Source organism: Anser cygnoides, chromosome 4 (assembly GCF_040182565.1).
Source record: "Anser cygnoides isolate HZ-2024a breed goose chromosome 4, Taihu_goose_T2T_genome, whole genome shotgun sequence".
Lineage (NCBI taxonomy): Eukaryota > Metazoa > Chordata > Aves > Anseriformes > Anatidae > Anser > Anser cygnoides.
The window spans coordinates 24,047,419-24,068,641 of record NC_089876.1 but is presented as its reverse complement, the minus strand read 5'-3'; the positions used below and the strand labels follow the sequence as shown (position 1 = coordinate 24,068,641).

Below are 21,223 nucleotides of genomic sequence, written 5' to 3'. Positions count from 1 at the left end.
AACCAGGTAAGTAGAAATATACACAACAGAACAAATTAAAGCATCTACTGCCAAAAATGGTATGTATATTGTAAATTGCTAGTGACTTGAGAAATGATGAAATAAAGAGTGAGAAAAAACACCTCTCTTCTGCATTTGTATAATGACATGAACGAATTCTAGACAACAGAGAGGTACACAGTTATTTCAAAAAAGTTACATTACCAACACTCCCAAAGCAGGAATATCTCACTGCCAAGAAAGAATATTTTTTTTCATTTTGGTACAGCCTACTATCTCTAAATTAATGGCACTGCCTTTCTTACCCTCATCACTATTTTTCCAGCAGTATTTTACTTTACAAAGAATTCATATAATACCAAGTTCTTTCATGTATTCATGCATTCAACATTCTTTTACCCCTTTGCTTTGTGTCAATGTCAAAGCTATTCCCTTTGAAAATGACTTTGGCTTAGAAAAGTCTTACTACTTTCCTTCTAAAAAAATGAAGGAAAGCAAAAGCCAGTTAGTACTAATGGCATAATGAGGTTTGACTGAGCAGTTGGTAGGCTTCTATCATAAGCATTTCTCTAAAGAAATATTTTCTCTTACAAAGTCACTATCAAATTTTCCTGGTTTTCTCACAATGGTTAAAAGATTAAAGGTTAGAGCTTTCTCTAACCTTTCTCTAAAGATTAAAACTTAATTTTATAGTAAATATAACAGTCTTCCATAAAGCATGCTTTGATAAAGATGGTAACTTTGAGAAGTGGTAAGTGATGAAATTACATAAAAATCTCCCAAATACTAGGATCTGCAGTCATACACACATCAGCAGGAAGCCCTCACAAGCCGTGTAACACAAAAATCAGTGAAGGTGTAACCTGGAAGTTACAATACATTTGTGGGCTCAAATCACATTCATTGTAGCATCACACTGTTGGAATTGAGTAAGTACAATAATTACCTACAACACCAGAATGATCTCTAGGTGTTCACAGAATCATGTAGTTCCATTTGTCTTCCTCTTTCCAAAAAGATGAGGTAGGCAGAAAAAATCTAGAGGGAGAAAAATAACAGAGCAAAAATATCAGAACCAGGCACTGAAAAAAATCTTGGAAGCAGATCGCTTAGTCTATTCCGATACAACTCCCTTCCATTTGTCCTGCGATTCCTAAGCTGAAAGAAGAAAGGAGATGGAAGCGTGCCCCTGCACAACTGTCACCTCAGTTCCTTCCACAACTGCAAGTTACATACATGACAACAAATACTGCAAAGAAAGAGGGGAAACGTGTATGAAACCTGAATACATAAACTCTCCAGAAATACTGCATTACAAGACAGTATTTTTTTTCTTTTAAATAGTGCATTTTCATTATCTTTGGTTAGCCATAATTGCACAAAGGACAGAGAATTGAAGAACTGCTCTGCCTGATGAACCACCTAAGCTAAGAAGTATTGCCAAAGAGTAACATCAACTACATCAGTGAAAAAAGCCTTGGATCACCACTGAACATCCTTCAACAAATGGAGCAGCTTTATACAAAGTCTCAAACCCTTACCATTGGAGTGGCTCTCGGGCCTTTTCTATTTGCAGGCCACCAATATTTTTTTGGTCAAAGAAAGACTCCTACTCAAAGAATCTACCCTGCTGAGACAGTATGTGTCTACTTTTGGAACCAAACAAGTCGACTACAGTCACTGTAAGAAAGAAAACATAGCCCTGGAAGGCACTTGCATGCATGCATAAAGGGAATATCTAATATCTGTCCGTTCACGTTCTGATCTTTTCTGTTAGCTGCAGGAACATTCCACCAAAGGTAGAAAGGAGTCAAACTATCACCTTCTCTTTTGTAAGGGAAATGTAAAATCACACTGCGGTGTCCTAAACGCTGCAATAACTTTCATTATTGGGTCACATTATGTTTAGGTAGTCTTCCTTACCATACCCTGAAACACTGAAATACATCTAGAAAAAACACAGAACATCAAAATAACTGGAGGCTGATCTTTGTTAAAAGCACTGGTGATACAAAGGTCCAGATAACTGAAACAGGTTCATGAATATGAATCGCCAGTTGACAACAATTTGCAATTAGCTTGACCATAATGGTTTAATGCAAGATCTTTACGTCTTTGTGGCAAGTTTTTCTCGTTTTATATTCATACTCACTGCAGTTCTGTGAAACACAGTGCTTCAAAATCCACTGCCACGGGGTACATACACACGCTGGCTTCAGGAGCAGCGCTGCCCATCCAGGGGACACACTCGAGGCTTGGCTCAATGAAGTGTGACAGAGGAAAACACTGTCTGACACAGACTGGGGTTGTTACGGGTAGCTTAGCCCCATCCTGCTTTATGCTCCTTAGCATTGTTCAGCAAGTGGAAAACAGGAAAAGCGTACGATGGGAACATGATCTCCACGATCAGGAACGCAGCCGTGAAGTTCAAGTTTTGTGGTGGTTTTTGTTTTGGTTTTTAAACCTCCATCTACACGCATCTGCTGAAGTCCTGACGCAAAAATATGTTCACAAGACATGAACAGCGACCGTTTCTGGCAAAACTAATGAACCAGTCACGAGAACACATCTTGTGAGTTGTTTTTTAAACAGGACAGCCTCCCCCACGCACTACGTATATAAATGGGGTTTCTCTGTTAGACCTACACTGACACAACGACGAGTTCGGTTCTTTTATTCCCATTCACGCTAGTAAGAAAACCCCAGCGACAGCTTTCCCCGAAACCGGGATCGGCCTCCAGCCTGTGCAACGCCACAACAAGTTGTTAAGCACGAGCAACAGACCCCAAGCTGCCCCCTTCCCGCTACCACAGGCCGGCTGTGGGTGCCCCCCGGGACCCCCCGGTGCCCCCCGGCCGCTCCCCCTCCGCCGCCGGGAGCCCGCCCCTGGGCAGCAGCCTTCCTCCTCCTCCTCCTCCTCCTCCTTCTCCCCCCCTCCGCCAAGCCCCCGCCGCCCTCTCACCTCTCTCGGTCCGGGGAAGGGTGTGTGTATGGGGTAGCTTGGGAGTGGCCGGGAAAATAAAAAAAAAAATAAAAAATTTTAAAATTAAAAATAATGATGAAAAAAAAAAATCCCGAGGGAGGCCCCGGCACCCCCCCTCCCTTCGCCCCGCCCCGCCCCGTCCCGGCGGCGGGCAGCGCCCCCGCTCTGCCAGGGAAGGCGGCGGGCCCGGGGCGAGCCCTCCCGCCGCTAACGGGTCCCCATCGGCCCCGGCCCGGCCCCGGCCCCGGCCCCCCCCCGGGCCGGCCGCGCACACCGGGGGAGGGCAGGGGCGGCCCCGCCGCCGGCTCCGCCTCCTGCCGCCCGCCGCCTTCAGCGCGAAGGCCCTGGCGGAGGGGGTGCGCGTGGCCTTCTGTGGGGTTTCTCTTGGTTAACCCCACTGAAGGCCCCGTCCTGCGCCATGGGTAGCCTGGTCTGTCTCGAAACCGCAGCGCTAAGCACTGCTGTCACGCCGCTCCCTCCCTTTAGGTGAAATAAATAATTAGTGACACGGCAGTTAACCTCCTCTCGGGGCCTTGGTGCTGTGTGGTGTTGAGGCAGCCCATTCTCACCCTTTAATGGACACGCATACCTTGGCTTTTGCCAGATTCGTCATATTTGCCTTACCTCTGGCACCCAAAGCTAGGATACTTTGCCAAATTATCAGCCCCCGTGACAAGTCAGCTTTTCTTCCTACTGATAAAACTGATCTAAGGGTGTGCGAGATCATAGCTGAGGCGTGGTGGCAGAAGTTTGACGCTGCGGTGATCTACGTAGGGCTTTCTTTGCCTCATTAGTAAGCATAGGAAGCTTACCTCGTTGTGTGGTTTGCCTGCCTGTGCTCTTCCTGGCTGACTTTAAAAGATTTACCCGCTTTTAACTAAATTTGACTGAGGAGTACAGTTTTCAGAGGCACTAATTGTTTCATGCTGTGGACAACTTATTAGCTACATGGAGAAAAGTGTGTCCCCGAGAAGGAAAACCCCCACGTTTCACTGCAGTTGGCCAGTCAGTCCAGGCAGGTGCTAGTTTACACACACATGGCCATCTCAGGCTAATGGTGTGTAAGGCTTAGGGTGTCCCTGTGAGTTGTGGGGTCAGGTTGTTACGTGGTTCTCCTAACTCAGAGACTGAGCTGAAACATGCCTGAAAAAAAGTCTGAACGTATTAGAAAGGGATAGATACACATATTGCTTGCCAAAATCCTCCTGCAGTCCCTAAGAGACTTCATTCCTTCTGGGCAGAAAAGATGGGCAAACACCATAAACCCTTGAAAACAGGAAAGTACAAGCAGCTGATATGGCAGATATTTAAGGGGCAGCACAGTCTCTCACAAAGTAAAGCCAATTTGTTAACACAACAAATATAAATTGTGCAGTGGGTGTATTTTACATTTTAAATTCATACCTACGAATTTCTGTATCCTTACTACTTAGGTTGCACCATACTGTTAAAAAAAAATCATTTTGCTTTAATTTTATTGTTTTCATTGCATAAAAATGCCACATTTAAAATAGTGCATTAAATTTATATTCATTAAAGCTCCATTACGAGTCTTCCTATAGGATGATTACTGTATTTACTTCCACCTGGCTTACTCATCTTCTGAGCCAGCTGGATGCCAAGAAGGGCATTTCAGGTTTGTAGGACATTTCTTATTTTAACTTCAGTGGCATTGTTTCAGTTTGGTAGTACTCAGCACTAAATGGGTTGTGGGAAAAATTCCGTGTCAGAAGAGAGATTTCTGAATTAATTAAATCCTTCATACTATAGGTAATCTATATTTGCGTAAAATTGTTTGCTTTTACTTACGCATTATTCAGAGTACTTTTATATGGAACATTTCAGAAATGCTCTTTGCAGTCTCATCTGTAGAAAGAATTTATAGAATATCATGGTGGACTTCACTTTTCTAATTGGAAAGTTTAACTGTAAAATTATGACTACTATGTATAGAAATAGCAATGGCTCTTCCCAGTCTTCCTGTGATGTAAAGATTAGTAACGTACGCACTGAAGACACCGTACAGATTGGCAACACATCCATTGTCTTTTGAGAATATAGCAGCAGTGATACTATGAACATCTCACACTCAGTTCCTTGTACTTAAAACATTGTTTATTTACTAGATTAGAATTTTAATGATCAAATTAATAGTTTATTCAAGTCTTAAAGATACTGTATTATGTCAAATTATAACACGCACACATGCCAGCCCCAGGGCATAGGTATATAAATAAAACAATAAAATCTCCATATCTGACTCATCTGGCTCTGACTGATTTTTGTAATGTGGTTCTGACTCACTTTTTAAAGAATCTTCTTGGCCAAGTGAGAATAAAATTCCTTCACAAAGATGATTACGTTGTTGTTCAGAAGGTATATGAAAGTGGCCATTAGGGGGTGATGTTCCTAAAACAAAATTGCCCCAAATGAGTAAAATGGTTTCTGTGCATTTTTCTCATATTTTCATCCCAGTACATTAGTTTTATCTTCATTTTATTCATTTGAATCATGCGCAGCCATGCCAATGTAAGAACAGAAGTTACCTCTCTTCAACTTAACGTAGCATGAAGCAAAAAGAAAAGTCATATGAGAAAAAGGAAATGGATAGATGTTATTTTGCATAAAGCCTGCACTAAGTTAAAAGCTAAACCAGGAAGTTACCACCACTATGCTAGGTGGGAGCGCTTCAGTGGCATGTGCTTGATTTTGAGAAAATCAGAACTCTTCAGATTAGTACTAGGAGTACTTACCATGTTTATTTTATGCTTACCTGAATTTTTCAAAATCCATGAAGGTGAGTGATCAGCTTCTAAAAGTGCCTTTATTTATTCTAAACTCTGATTGTAGTTGAAAAGTTGACATGTGCTTTCCTGAAAGTGGTGGTTATTATATGGACTTACATGGACTTTGTAAAACATATAGATTGTTTTCTTTAGATTTTTTAACCAAAGAGTTAATTATATGTGTTAATTTGGAAGGAGTTTGCCATTCATTTATGTACATAGCAAAAATGTTGTAACTATTTCCATGCAACTGTACTTTTACTATCTTCAGCATGAAGGTAGTATTTAAAATGCTTATGTTCTTCCATAGCAGCTACTCATGTCTTAAAAAATAACTTTTTTGAAATTCCTGTACTTAAATGCCTATAAATCTTTGTACAGTTACTATCTTGTGTGAGATAGTGTTTATGCAAGTGATATGCAGTGGTAGCATGATAAAAAAAAAATAATAGAGCAGGATAGGTGAAATTATTGAAGCAAATCTTTTAACCCAAATCCCAAATACATATTGGTGACTCTAAAGGTCAATACTGTATTTAGGATGAATGCAAAATCTACATGTATAAGTAATGCATTCAGTGCTTTCTTAAAAATTCATAAATAAATTAATATTAAAATAGTTTTGTTACAGCTGTTCCTAAGTAAGCTTTTGTATGAGATAAATCTAATAATAAAAATAATCCCCTTGCCAAATGGTGTGTGTTCCTAGACATCATTAAATTATTTACGAAGCATAATTTTCTGCAAACAAATTAGTATCAAAGCATGCCCAGATTAGGTTACTTACATCTACATTTTTATTTTCATTCACCAAAAAATGTAATTGTGATACTAACTAGAATATAATTTATACATATTTATAGATTATAAACCAACACACTTGATGTCATAAGTGTCAAATGTTATAAAAACAATCATACGGTTTAAGATGTTGGAACAACTAATGTTTTACCTCCACTCAGAAGTAACCAAAGTACTTGCTATCACAGACCACACAAACAAACAATGGCATGAATATTACCAGAAGAAAACATTGATATTACTGTCAAACATTAAAGAGCAATTGCACTTTTCCATGATATTTGCCCCAGATTATCCTTGGAGTTGCTTTATGCCGCAATAGCATGATCATTGCAGTTCTGCTATTGATGTATGGTCTTGATCACATTATGTCTAAAGTAAGATGTATATGGGCAGAGTGGAGCACAGAATTATATTTAGAAAATTATGATCATAGTCATATTTTGGATGTTCTAAAAACTATAGGACTGTATTACAATGTCTTAATTATGTGAGGAAGTAAATATGCTGAACAATTTAATTTGAAAATTCCAAGGAATTGGAGTTTCTGGTTCACTGAAAATCTTCTGTTGGAAACTGGTTTTAATTCATGTTTGTAGCAAGCCTAAAATGTACAAAATTCCATTGCTGTAGCTGTTTCAGATTTCTGTCTACCACATGAGGCTGTGGACATTACTTCCCCACACAAATTTGTTGTCAGAAATCTTCTTTGAGATGTGAAACATAGGCACTGTACCTTCCTCTACAGGTGATTCCTAAATGAGTGGTTGAGACCTAATCCCATAGGCTTTTCTAAAATCACATTAAAGCTGTGGTTGCTTCAGATTTTTAATATAACGTAAGTGAAACTTAGATATTTTTTTTACAGAAATTTTGGGGAAAATGAATTTGCAGAAAAAACAAGCCTTTAAAAATTTATCAAAAAGAATACAGTTCAGCATTGCCAAAAGTGAAAAGTTTCTTTTATATTTGTAAAGCAACCCACCAGTTTTGGTCTCTGAAACTTTAAACTGTGTTGCTTTAGAACAGGAACTTGTTTTGGAGCCTGAGGCACTCAGTCCCAGTCCTGTACGGTTTGGTGGACTGCATCTCCTATAATCTCTCAGTTATGCGTTCCCCAAGTTGTACAGAAGGCTTTGTATCTGCCATATTATGGGATTGCTACCATTTCTGTAAGGAAGTGATAAAAATGCAATTTTACACACTGCTGAATTGACTCAAAACAGGGCATCACAGATCAAATTAAAAAAAAAAGTTAAGCTAATCCAAAAGTGAAATATTTATGATTTTCTGGATGGAAACAAGTTTTTTGTTTTTGTTTTAAATTCAAATTTTTCCTGCGAATAATTTCATTTTAATGGACTTGGATTTTCTATAGGAAGCAAACAAACAAACAAACAAACCCAACCTGTAAATAGAAGCTTAGTAAAGGAATTTCATAGTCACAGAACTTAACATTAAGCATGTGAGTTACAGATTTTTGAATATAAAGCAGTTTCCTAAAGATGCTTTGCATGGTTTTGTCTCAGTAATCCTCATAATTCTTAAGGTTGTCTGCGTTCATATTTCTTGAAACCCTTTCCACGTTTCCAGTGGTGCTTACATTTGGGAAAGGATGTTTCCCAATCCTGTACTGAGCAGCAAAACTCTGGTACAGCTGTCTGTCTGCCATGTAATCCACTGGGAAAATCCCACCTTTTTGCTGCCATGCTTACTGCTCAGCAATGCATATTCTTCCCTGGAAAGTCCACAGTCCTGTGAGATGGGAGAAAGTGGGGTTTAGTGATACTGAATGGCTTTCTCAGTAAAGATCTTTTGAGAGGAGAGTAATACCCTCCCTAACAGGACAGCATTCAAGGTTTTCCATTAGTTTAACATGCCTTTTACATACCTACAACACGACCAATGCTAGGCAGCTCTAGAGCTTGTTTGCTCATGCGGAGCATGTGATGCAAAACGGAGTGCATGGTGCTGTACATAGAGCCCTGCCTCAGCACAGTCAGTGGGTTCACAAGTCCTGGTACAAACTCCTTGGTGAAAGCGACACAGCAGGGAATTGCCGTTGGTTGACCCTGAAAGCTGCAGCAGTGGTTTTAGACTAGTTGCCCAGATGCACCATGCCTTGCCAGGAGGGTAGAGTAGGCATAGGTAACTGACTTTGGTGCTGGATTTCAGGTTTTATTTCTGTGCTCTGCCTGAAATCCCTCACTGAACTGTTTCTGAGGCAAGCCCGCTACGGTGTGAGCACAGATGGCTGTTGAAACTGTCAGATTGCAGCTGAGTACTGGAGCAATCAAAGGCTGCTTTCCTGCCTATACATAAGGATTTACGAACGTATTATCCCAATTACTCATAATGAGTGGTAGATGCAAAATTTCCTCTTCAGAGGTGCAAAGGTAATACCAGAATTGGAAGCTCAGCTATAAAACTATGGGCTAGTGCCACGTCAACACATGAGCCTGATTGTTTGTGTTCATAAATACAGATTTCATGCTGGGGTCCCAGAAGTTTTTTACTCTTACAGTTCTTTCATATTGAAAAAATAGTTCAAGGTTAACTCAAGTAAAAATACATGATTCATACAATAAAGCCTTACTTTAATATGGAGGACAGCTAAAATAGCACTCGTTAATAATGAATACTATGTGTTTTTTGTCATTTGCTAGAATTGCATTAATGTGCTCCAGCTGCAGTAATTTGATACTGAAACTCAGCTAACAAAATTGGTTATAATTAATTTTCGTGACTGAATATCAGAGAGCAGGAAGGGTGTGGTTGGACAAATCAGCAGCATTTCTCTGTAGTTTCACTGTAAGGTTTCAATGTCACTGAAGAGAAAGTTTTCATCCTCATTATAGCTCTTTTACAGCATGATCACCCTGGTGTATGGCAACTGCACAGTTCCAGGGCTGTGTTACCCTTTTCAAACATGAGCAGTCTCATCTTCTCTTCAAGTACAATGAAATCTGAACAAGTTTGAAACAGGAATGAGACTAGAGATGACCGCAAATGCAAGTTAGTACAGCAAGATATTCCATGTAATTCAGCAATGCATTCACTGTGCTGCTGTAATTCTCGAGAAAGAAAGTGCATTTCATTGTATGATGGTTAAAGGATATGTTACGTGATACGTAAACACACGTACTTGTCTATACCCTTTGAGATGGTTTTGCTAATATGACACTCTTCGTTTTTCAGCTAACACTATCATTGTTTCGTGCATGGATACCTGTTCATTAAGTAACACCACTTTTCCACTTTGCACTTTTAATAATTCTTGCAAAAGATCACTGCAACAAAGAAGAGAAAACCAGACTATCTTACTGAAGACCATTGTAAATCATTCCAGTTTCCAAAATATTCCATGTATTTGCCAGTCCTCTAGTAGGGAACAACAGCCACATACTAAATACTCAGAATGTGAATCCAACAGAGATGTGGATGTTGATCATCAAGGATCAGGAGTTATAACTAAAAAAAGTAAGTAGGAAAGCATAATACTTCATTTGGAAGTATTAATTACAGCATAAAATGCATGGTTTTGTTTGCTATTTGAAAGAAAATGATAACACGGTGCTGGTTCTCTATGGGCTTTGCAAGATCTATGAACATTGTTTTTTTGTTTGGTTGTTTGTTGTTGTTTGTTTTTGTTTTGTTTTTTGTCCTTAATAGCTTTTCTTTGCATTGCTGCAAAATGCAGGTTTTATGACAGATTCTCAGTAGAAAAACATGAGCCGCAAAATGCCGATTTCTTCTCTTTGAGGATCTTATGTAAAACCATGTGTGTGAGGGAGGGTTCATTATCTTCAGGGGGATTTGTATTAGTCTGCAAGCAGGGTGCTGTGAGAAAAGAGTGCCTTATCCAGCAGCCACCTGGAATGTTTCTGTTGCAAATCTGACCTCTGCCATCTGTTTTTTATGAGCACTCTTATATCTCTATCTTTATTCTATAATTCTTGCTGGGTTTTCCAAAATATTTCATTTATTTATAAAGAGTTGTAGTTTTTGATGAGTTTTCTTGAAGAATTTTTTTTTAAGTCATTGTGGAACTCTGTTGATGGCTGATATGATGAAAGCAAGTATCTGAAGAACTAAATCAAGATGGTAACAGTCTAGGTGGCAGCTACACAAGAAATAAAAGAACTAAAATAACAATTTTTCTGCTTATAGCCTGTGGTATCCACAACTGTTTAGCATCAAAAATGGCCTTACCTGTTTGATGGAAGGCAGCACTGAGTAAGGACTGGCCCAGCAATATGAAGAAGAGCTCAGCAACAACCACAGTTTTTCAGAGCAGTAGCAGCATATTCCTTCTTTGCCTTATGCACTTGTATCTGGCAATCTGGGGAGAGGATGCTTCTGAATTTTGCTTTCCTAACATTGTCAGCAACAGGGGCAAGAGGCCAAGTCCTAGGTATGAGAAATGCAGTTCTTTTCAAATTGCATCACTTTAGTAAAAGGTAGCTGTCTTTCCGAGTGTGGAAAACACCAATGCAGAAAATATGTGGACAATCTCTGTTCTCATTTATACCTGTACAACTCTAACACAACTGACACAGTCTCACCTACATGTATTTGTTAACATTCTGCAAGTCTCACAGCTTGTGGTTGGAAATGGAACAAAACCCTTCTGCAACTGATAGCACAGAGGCTAGATGTACACTTCAGATGTCTAGCATCATACAGCTTTTCCTGTTGTTTTTCTTCATAGCCCAATTTTTGTCTTTATTAGCTTTGACAACAGCTGACAAAGCAACAAAAATATTAAAAGCTTCGAAGCTGGTAGTAAAGCAAAAAAAGAAAAAAAAAGGCTATAATTTGCTAAGGAAATGTATTATGTGTAGATAATCAATACTCCTCAGATCTGTTTAGAATGGTTTTACATTTTATCCTTTTGTCCATTTTTATCATAGTCAGTAATGTAAAAAATTACTATTTGTTTTCACAAATGAGACAGAAAAAATATTTATCACTCCTTCTAAGAGTTGTCTTCCTTTGTCTATCATTATATAACAGTTTTTGTTTTAATTTGTAGATCCAAAAGAAAAAGGCTCATTGGAAGAGCAAACAGAAGACGTTATTTATTTTTACAAATATTTTAATTTCACTATGCTTCATGCAAATGAAGAAGTAGAGGATAGTATCTTCTATATGCTGGAAATCTGCATCAACAACTCTACAGTCAGAGGAAGAAATGCAGCTGAGGAATACCTAAATCACTCCTGTCTAGCAGCAATGATCGACGACCAAAATGACTGCATAAATATTTCACTGCAACTGGAGTCTTACGTGGAATGTAAGTTACAAAGGAGAGTCAGAAGGGAAATCAAACTCGGAAACAATTTGAATGTTCGAGAAAATCTCCAGTAGGTAGTTCTCTGCTTTCAGAAACCACTTGAAAGTATTTCACAACAAAACAACGCGATTTTGATCATCCCACAGAAAAAGACCATCGTTAATAGTCACCTGACAGTTGTCTATAGTCAACTGTTTAGCTCTGCTTTTATTTTTCCTAGAAGCTATACAGCAAAACAAGTGTCTGTACATTCAGTTTGCCGTTTTTTTTTCTTTTTTTTTTTTTTTTTTTTCTCCACTTAATAATGACAGACTTACAAAATACATGTTTGAAAAAATCTGGAATTACTTTTTCCTATTCCCTCCCTCATATTGGCATAACTCTGCTGTGGTAAATTAAACAATTTCAGTTAACTAGAAAGAGCTAGAAGAACCAGAAGACACGTTTGACTTTTCCTAATGTCCTGCTGCAATATCCTATGTTCAGCCTGACTTAAAAGAGAAATTATTCAACTGAGCTAGGCTTAGTTTTCCCAGAGGACAAACCATCAGCTTTTCAAGTTTCACTTTGTGCTGCAGGAGATTGCCTGACCACAATCAGGGCATCCAGTACATGTATGCAACACCTCCCATCAGGGAATTGGTGAATTATATTACATTCATTTAGTTTTATACGGCAAATACATTTTATGCTGTAACTTTAATGGAAAACAGTAAGTGTTTTTGAGTTGGCTAAAGCAGTGTAAAATAATTCCAGGGAAAATCCTCTTGAAGAGAGGGCAGATTATGTCTTGTTTTTTGTTCGTTTATTTGTTTGTTTTTAGTAAGTAGGCCTAGCTATGATACTAGTATAGTTTTTAACTTTTTCAGACATGGAGGGACAGATACAGATGAAAATGAAACTAAATTCTGGGTAGAAAACTCAATTGCAAACAACAAAGAAGGCTGAAAGAGAAAGGCGCAACCTTCTGTTTTGTTTAAATTTTCATCTGTGGGGATAGGCATAGTCAAAAAAACTATCAAGACAAATTATTCTGCTTTTTTCTGTCAGTGTTTTCCTGCTTTATTTAATCCCTCCTACTTTTTCTGGACAGATCCAATGTGTATGGCGAAGATCATTTGGCTCAGTATGATTCTAGTCATTATTGTGTTTACTATTTCAATCGTCATCTACAAAATAGTTCATGAAAATGGACAAAACTGTAAGTAACAAAAAGTTAATCTACATGAATTTAAATTTCTACACAATGAAAAATCTACTATAAGGAAGTTGGTGATTATTAATGTGGTTCAGACAACAGTATTTTAATTGTAATATGATAGGAGTTTCTTAGAGAGGAACTGGAATACTCAGGTGATTGATGCTATCCCCTTTCACCTTGGAATTGTGGATGCAAATCCAGCTTGGTGGTGGTGAATGAAGTATGTTTTTTTGACAGATGCTTGGTGGCCTATGATCTTTAGTCCAATGAACTTCTGGTTTCAGAGTCATTTTAATAGATCTTAAGATTAAAGTTGAGCCTTAACAAAGGTCTTAAGCAGAAATGCCAATGACCAATAGAAATAGATAGAAATACCTTTTCCTTCCTGAAGATGATTCATCTAGGTCATGGTCAAGAAAAATTATGGGTTAGATATGAGGAGATACGCACTCAGCCGTCTGTCCTAAAAACTGGTCATCTGAATTCACAGTGGGGGTGCAACGCCACACAGGTCAACCAAGTGGTGTCTTCTTAGTCCCAGAGCTGAATTAAGCTCAGATAACATTTCTTCTCTGTGCTGTTATTGCAGCAAAGAAAATAATGCTGTGATTTCTGAAACAGCACTATTTGACTACTCCAAGTGATTAAAAAAGTAACTTTGCTATGGAAGAATTTGTCCTTACTTCAGAGACTGAAACAATTGTTTGTGCATAATGCACTCACCACCCAAAACAGGCTCTTCCTATGCAATTCGCTTGGAATAGAGGCTGAAACCAGGGTTTACGGTATTTCTCCTAGCAATACACAATGGAGAAAGCAACAATAAGTGGTAGGAGCACCTTAAGCATGAGACGGTTGAGCAACCAAGATAAAGTCCTCTGTGCAAAAAGAGTGCAGAAAATTGACCTTTTCAGCTGCTGGTCTTCATTTTTCATCAGAAGTCAGAGGTAGGTGGTACAGGGAGCAAACTCCCTTTCGTCAATGTGAAATGAGTGTTACTTAACCTGCTACCTGGGATAATAGCTTTCAGATGCTTTTCACAGCAATTTCCTGAGACTTTCTGCCTGTTTCAGCCCTGAGTGGGTAGAAAGCCTCTGGAGAACCAGCATTTAGTTGCTATTACCAGACAGCTGTCCATTTCTCTTGTAGTCCAGAGCTGCAGAACAGAGACCTTCATCACAGGGGTAATGAAAAAATGATAAGCTACATCCATTCCCGTGATCATCCTAATTGTATCCACAAGCAGTTTTGTAATGAAAGAGCAATAAAAGTTGAGATTTAGTCATAACTGAACAGAAGGCAGAAGGATGCCTACACTCAAGATGTTTCTGTGATTTTTAAAATGTAAATATTTTATGCATTTATTTTTAATCAATTAAGTGAAACAGTAGCTTAAAATGACATCTGTTGCATCCCCCTCCAAATAACAAAAGAAATTCCTTATCAGATTATCTTGATTGAATAGCATGATCTTTTACTTATTGCTGGAACAAAAGTCTGAACCCTATTTTATGTACATAAGAATCACACAAACTGTAAAATAGGTCTTTATAAGTGGGCCATTAACTATTCTAGTTTGAAGGACTTTTACTTGCAATTTGAAAGCTACCATAAATGTCATGAGTTAGATTTTCTATGCTTTGAGTCATAACATCTCATTTTTAATGCAGAACCATTAGTAGCGATGAGTAATGATTTTACTGCCTTTATCCTTAAACATCGTTTTTCTATTAAATGCAAGTTTTTCAGAATTGTTGTGGACACAAGCAGGGAGGAAAAGATGCCCTTTTTGGGCTTCTGATTTCTGATTTACTTCTAGAATATGTTTTCTGTTAATAGAGGAATAGTATTTTCATGAGTTAAATTTACAATGTATATCATATACAACAGCAGTATCTTACTGGCAAAAAGATAAGCACATAAAATTAGTTTTAAGGGTTTTATTTCTTGTATGTATATATTATGCCACCTTTAATTAAAAGTCTACATGCTGCTTTTTTTTCTATGGTGCCTAAAGAATCTATCAGAATATTACTATGTGCCTAAAACAGCTGCTCAGAATTTTTACAGTCATAATTCAGTTACTAGTTTTTCTCTCACTTTCTGAGCACTAGTGAAAGCTGGTAAGAAATATGGAATTATTCATTTCCTCTCGAGACCTTCCAAGACTTTCTTCTAGGCAGACTCTGAGACTCTTTGAAACATTAATGAAGTTATTTCCAAGAGTGCATAAAATAAAATATCCAAATAAACTTTGAGGAGGTTACAACTGATCCATGACAAAGGAGCTAAATTTGAAATTAGTCCTTTTGCCTTTACTCTTCCACTCTTGTCTTACAGCCAGTTCTAGAGTTTCTTTTGACATTGTCAGAGCACATATTTAAGGCTTCAGCATATTAGCTCTCACCTGGGTATTCATAAAAACGTCATGACCTAAATAATGCTAATTTAATGAATTTTTAAAGATGATTTTTTTTTTCCTGGCATTCTCAAAAGAAAAAAAAAATCAGTTCTGTTGTGTAGAAGTGGGGCAAGTCTGCTGTCAGAAGCTGAGTCTTGAGCTGCTGTCACTGTAGAAGACTGCCATCAAGAGAGCGGCAGGATGATGGAAAGCACTGGGTGCTGAGGGCAGTCAGAGGTGTTCAACCCAGCTCTATCTTGTCTCGGTGGTGTAGGGCTTGTTCCTGTACTGTGCTCCCAAAAATGAACACCACACACTTGCAAACAAGCTGTCAGCTTCCTAGGGAGCCAGTACACTTCATCCTTGCTATTACCACAGCATGCGTGGTTACATTTTTTTATAATCTTACGAAGTCTGCTTAAGTTACATGCTATAGAGAAGGAAAGAAGAATTTGAAAAGGGCAAACATGGAGTCATAAAAATTCACTTGGGAAAATATAAAACATCTGACCCTAGGTTTTCCTCCTGACCTTACTTCAAAACCTTCCTGTTTCTTCATGGAAAATGTTAAACAATTTAGGCATAAGGGCTGTACCAGCTTTCCTTCTAATGAGTGCTGTCTGTATTTCTATAGCTGAAGATATCTCATTTTGTTTAAAACAGATTGTAAACACAGAGGAGCAGCAGCAGTTTATACTATTCAAAGCAAAGAAGATTCCAGACATGCAATAACCACCATTTCTGCTACTAAAATTAAACTTTTTCCTGGTAAGTAATGTAAAATAAAAACCTAACAATTTGTGAAGCCTGGGGAGTTCAAGAAAGGCCTTTTAAGACTTTCCTGTCAAGGGATGTTTCAGTTTTGTTTCAGAGTTACCTTGATCCTACACAAATTTGATCTGGCTTATGTTACGGATACATATTTCTATCGGAAATAAATATTTCTCACAGTGAAACTCTACAAAGACTTATGTATGTGGGAATGCTTCTCTTAGTCTTCCAAATGTTTTGCATGAAGGACTTTGCTGTTGTTTTCTTTTACCTCCTTTTAATTTTTGGTGATCTTGTGTGCCATATTTGAAGCCTGGCAGCTGAGTGCTTTGAGTGTGTATGAAAAGTGTACACAAATATACACACATATATGTATGCTCTGTGTGTTTTTGGCTTGACAAAATCTGCTAGCAAAGAATGGAATGGACGCTTGCAGCAGGACTCAGGAAATGGCTCTGCTGGCATTTAGAGACTATTCCTAGAAAAAAATCCCAACAAAGTACAATTTAATAGTTTCAGATAGGTATTAAAATGCGATCTGCGAGTATAATGTGGCTAGCCCAGATAAATTAAGAGGCATGGCTAAACTCCACGTTTTGGTTGCAGAAATTAGAATTTGATCATAAATCTCTGGGTGAGGGGAAATTAGCAGATACAGCTCTGAATGTTACTGATACTGCCGGAAAAGTCGTATAAATAAATAATAAATAAATTCAATAAATGCCATAGATTCTGGTTTCACAAAGGGAGCTCTGGCTTTTTAAATATTAATATGAACATGAAGAATAATAGCTTTGAATGGGAAAAACAAAACAAAACAACAAAAAAAAACAAAACCACCACCACCACCAAAAAAAAAAAACCAACCACAAAACACCACCAACAAAAATCTCCCACCAAAACAAGAACTACAAAGCCAGCAAATGAAACAAATGGTTTTAAATTTGTCTAGGTTTGGCTACCTTGCTTTTTGTCTTGTCAATTCCTTGAGAAATAGAGGAGGCTTGATAATTTCCCTCTGCAACTCAATAACTCACTGCATTTCAATTTTACCTAGAAAATAGTGAATAGCTAGCTCTCCGTCTGTCTGAACTCTCCTGGGAGTACAATTTATGCTCCTCAGTTTTAGAGTGCTGGCTACCTCTAAGATTTTATTTAAGGTTTAAGATATTTATGAGCTCATTATTTTCATCCCCCAGGAAAGGAATTATCTCTCTGCCACCTTTTGTCTTTAGTAGCTTCACTAATACCATAACTGTTTTATCAGCATGTTCACAATGGCAACTTTAATGTTGTATATCCAAAGGCATTTTTGATGATAAAGTTTTATGGAAATTCAAATCTAGTTTTACTGTGCTGAAGAGAACAGGAATCACATATTGGTCTGTTGTTCTTACCTCTGTATTCCTCCCGGTTCAACCTATCAGTTTAACCCAGAAAGATGCTTAGTTGTAACTGCAGTAATGGGCCTTATTCTAATCTGATACTCATTGATTTCACACACCATAGTTCCGATCAATCCAGTCAATTTCCTGATTTATACTTATATAATTAAAAGTAGAATCAAGACCATATGAAAAATGTTTACATGAAAAATTTTTTTCCAGTTCCTAAGTTTAAGATTTGCTACTGTGATAGTGGATTATAAATAGTGTTAGATTACTTATTCAACAGCCCTTGATAATAGTGTAATTATCATTAGTGTACAGCTTGGAATCTCTGAACACAACATTGAGGTGCACCAAAGACAATACAACCATCCTGGAAACACTGCAATGAGGATAAATAACTGTATATATAAGCGAATGTGACAGTATCTCATATAGATGAAAAGATGTACAGGTGCTTCTCAAAGGTTAGTCAAAGTTCAGAAAGTATGAGGAAAGAAAAAGAAGGAAACCTGCACTTTGAAAATTAGAATGTTTTCCTACATAGGCTCAGTAAATTAGTGGCTTAATATCACTGGGGTCCTACAAATAGATAATTTACAGCATGTATGCTAGTCTTGTGAAACTGTTAGTGCCTCTACATCCACAAATTATCATCATCCAGTCCAGTGTCCCTTTTTTCCAAGCAGGAAAAACCTTCAGTAAATTCTCTAGGGCAGGATTAAAATTACAACCTTCCAACTTTAGAAATTCATGGTACTGTGAATGATTAGGCACATACAGTGGAAATAGGGAAGCTTTAAAACATTCTGGTCATAAACGTTGGCTGTATCATGTCTGTGCTGTTAAGCTAAAGAAAAAAAAAAAGAATGTGAAAGAGCGTGTACAGAGCTGTACAGTGCATGTTTTCTAGACTTTAGATCTGTTTCTGCCATTACATTTATGTAAAATAGTCCTTTGAGTGGTTTGAATTGACAAAACTCAGTTGCCCTTTAGTGCAGCCACAAGAGAAAGGAAAGAGAACAGGATGCTTTTTCATCAGTGCAAGAAATATGTGTTCTTTAAGCAGCTGACCTGTATTTCCAGACACAGAGCATTTTCATATCAAATAGGACTCGCTAGTAGTAGTTCGTGGAAAATAAACCAAAGGTGAAAAATCTATTCCTTGCTTTGTGTTCATCACAGAGAATGTCAGGGAGATTCCCACATCAGAGGCTTTTATTGCAAGACTTTCTTTTCTCAAACTGAAGAGGCAGTTGAAGAGGTTTTGGAACAACTTAATAAATTAATAATAGCAATTATAAGGACTAGATGGTATTCCCCGAAGTGTTTTAAAAGAACTCAGATAGAAATTGCTAAACTGTCACGTACAGCTCACTGCTTAAATCGCCTTGGTTCCAGTGAAATGGAAGGTAGCTATACTTACTCTGCTCTTACACTTTTCCTTAACCCACTTTCCCTGAAACACTTAAATACCCTTTCCACTACTAGGAACTGATTAAGTATAGCTATTCTCATATGACTGTATCCTAAAAAATTAACTCCTGGGGACATGGCACATGTTGGGAGCAGGCCAGCGTCTATGAACTATACACTACACTGTTCAAAAAAAAAAAAGAAATGTTGCACAAGAAAGACAAATTGCATAAATGAGTGCTTTTGGTACCTATGAGTGAATCTGCCTAGCAGGGTCTTTTCATACTGGAAGTTTCATTAATGTAAGTATGTGGGTTATAAGATGCAGTGTGAATTTATGTCGCTACAAGTTTACCACTATAAATTCCCATCTAGACCATATTTCTGTAGCATAAAAATGACATTCCTTATTTATTTTTGTCCTGTTTTGAAAGCAGCATAAGGTCTGTTGGAAAAAAAACCTGCTCCCACTCCCATTCTAGAATGGGACTGTGCAAACACGCAACCGTACTGTTAATATCATCATGTTATTACCCTGCAGTCTATGTGAGCAACCTTAGTTCTGACATAATGCTTTCTATATTGCTGAAATTGTGTATTACTTCTCTCGTTTTCAGCAATACTCCATTGGCTCAAAGTAATAATTTGGTTCATTACATTTTGGGATACAAATACAAGATTCCCTGACTCGTCTGGCTCACAGTAATGCAAAGTTAATTCTGATGTATTTGAGTATGTTTTCTTCTGATTATATTATGATGCTCTTGGCTTTCAACCATATCAAATTAATATTCATATTGAATTTGCTGGAACAGATTTTGAACGTATCCTAGTCATGGTATCGGGTATTCCGAAGACTGTATTTGTTGAAGCAGTAACATATTTAATTGAGATTTCAATAGACTGTGAATTACAAGATGTATTTGTATATTCATATCTATGCTACTTATCTGGCATCTTAGACTTACTTATACCTTTTCTCTAATGAAAATGAAAGTAGCACAGTGTCAGCAAATGTGCAGAGCACCTGGCTACTCTGTGGCCTGCTGAGCTCTATATTAGCAAAGACCCAGGTTGGGGTTTTGGCCTCAGCCCCCAGCAGCAATGGAAATTCCTCCCACAGACCAGCAGCCGTTCCCGATACAGCAGCAGCCACCCACCCCTGTGGGTCGGGCTGGGCAGATGGTCAGCAGTTGGTACAGCTTTTGCTACTGCAGAGGTGTTTTGTGTTTCTCCTAGGGGAAAGGTTGAATTTGAGTGTCTGGTTTGACTCAATTGGTTCAGGCTAAGAGAAATGCAGAAGTAGAAAAATAGCCTAGATGCTGGAAGCAAAGGGAAATAGCTACAGTTCTTAGATATAGAAATTTTGGACTTTCCAGTTACATGAAAAGTGGGGTAGCTTGGTTAAAACACATGCTTTAAATTGCTGAAAGACCTGCAGCCACTAAGCAATTGGGTGGTAACTTCATAACTCATCCTGAAAGAAGAACTTTATACGATCATGGTGACAACCAGGACTCAGAGAATAAAACCTCAGGGTTTCTGGCCTGCCGTTGTTTTCTGGACTGTTCAGACTTTGTGACATCCATAGCATCTGATATAAGTGGGCTTGACAACTATAATTTGCACATAAGAAACAATAAGACAAATTTCGCCTCGGTCATTTGAGTTCCTATATTGTTTTCTGTGCTACCCTATTAAAATAATAGTTCCTTGCCTATAAGATTAGAAGAAGTGGGCCAAGTTCTGCCATATCTTGATGTATTGCTACAGCTTCAGGTTAGTTGACAGGCTGGAAATAGACCCAATCCCTGGCTCAGCAGTGTCAGGGCTGGCATCTCAATGAATTCGGACTCAGTCCTCCTTGTGTTCTGTGGCACCTTCTCTTTTTAGCAAAGAGGACAGGCAGGATGCATCCTCTGCAGCACCAAATACGTGCAAAGCCAAGAAAGGAGAAATTTGTTTAATCTTGGCTAAGTGAACCATCACATATTTTATTCCGATCCTTTCTAGTTAGTTCTTGACATAGCTGTGTAGTTGTCTCTGCCTCAGCAACGTAGATGAATAATGCTGAGAAAAGCAAAGCTTGTCACGGTGTTCAGTACTCAACACAGATGTACATGTTTCTAAGATGCAATGTTTCCAGAGAAAAATGTGAAGCCTAATTACCACTTCGGGTC

At 38.2% G+C, this 21,223-nt stretch overlaps 2 protein-coding genes across 6 annotated transcripts in view; one reads left to right on the top strand and one right to left on the bottom strand.

Annotated features, from left to right (window-relative positions):
• KLHL5 (kelch like family member 5) overlaps nucleotides 1-3,137 on the bottom strand; it is a 57,208-nt gene extending 54,071 nt beyond the window's left edge. The window contains exons 1-2 of one of the 3 annotated variants that reach the window (XM_066995757.1): nucleotides 2,963-3,137; nucleotides 951-1,038 (exon numbers count right to left, since the gene is read on the bottom strand). The gene's annotated coding sequence lies outside the window, so the exon portion shown is untranslated. Of the gene's footprint in view, nucleotides 1-946; nucleotides 1,039-2,152; nucleotides 2,174-2,962 lie in introns of those variants that run through there. The other 2 variants (XM_066995756.1, XM_048072866.2) reach the window with 2 other exon arrangements.
• Nucleotides 3,138-5,074: 1,937 nt separating this feature from the next.
• TMEM156 (transmembrane protein 156) overlaps nucleotides 5,075-21,223 on the top strand; it is a 28,922-nt gene continuing 12,773 nt past the window's right edge. Inside the window, exons 1-5 of one of the 3 annotated variants that reach the window (XR_001209040.3) lie at nucleotides 5,075-5,780; nucleotides 9,769-10,050; nucleotides 11,606-11,866; nucleotides 12,960-13,067; nucleotides 16,132-16,236. Coding sequence is in view for 1 of the 3 variants with exons in the window: in XM_013185970.3 (XP_013041424.3) it covers nucleotides 5,573-5,780; nucleotides 9,769-10,050; nucleotides 11,606-11,866; nucleotides 12,960-13,067; nucleotides 16,132-16,236 (964 nt within the window). In the remaining 2 variants the exon portion in view is untranslated. The remainder of the gene's footprint in view (nucleotides 5,781-9,768; nucleotides 10,051-11,605; nucleotides 11,867-12,959; nucleotides 13,068-16,131; nucleotides 16,237-21,223) is intronic. The other 2 variants (XM_013185970.3, XR_001209041.3) reach the window with 2 other exon arrangements.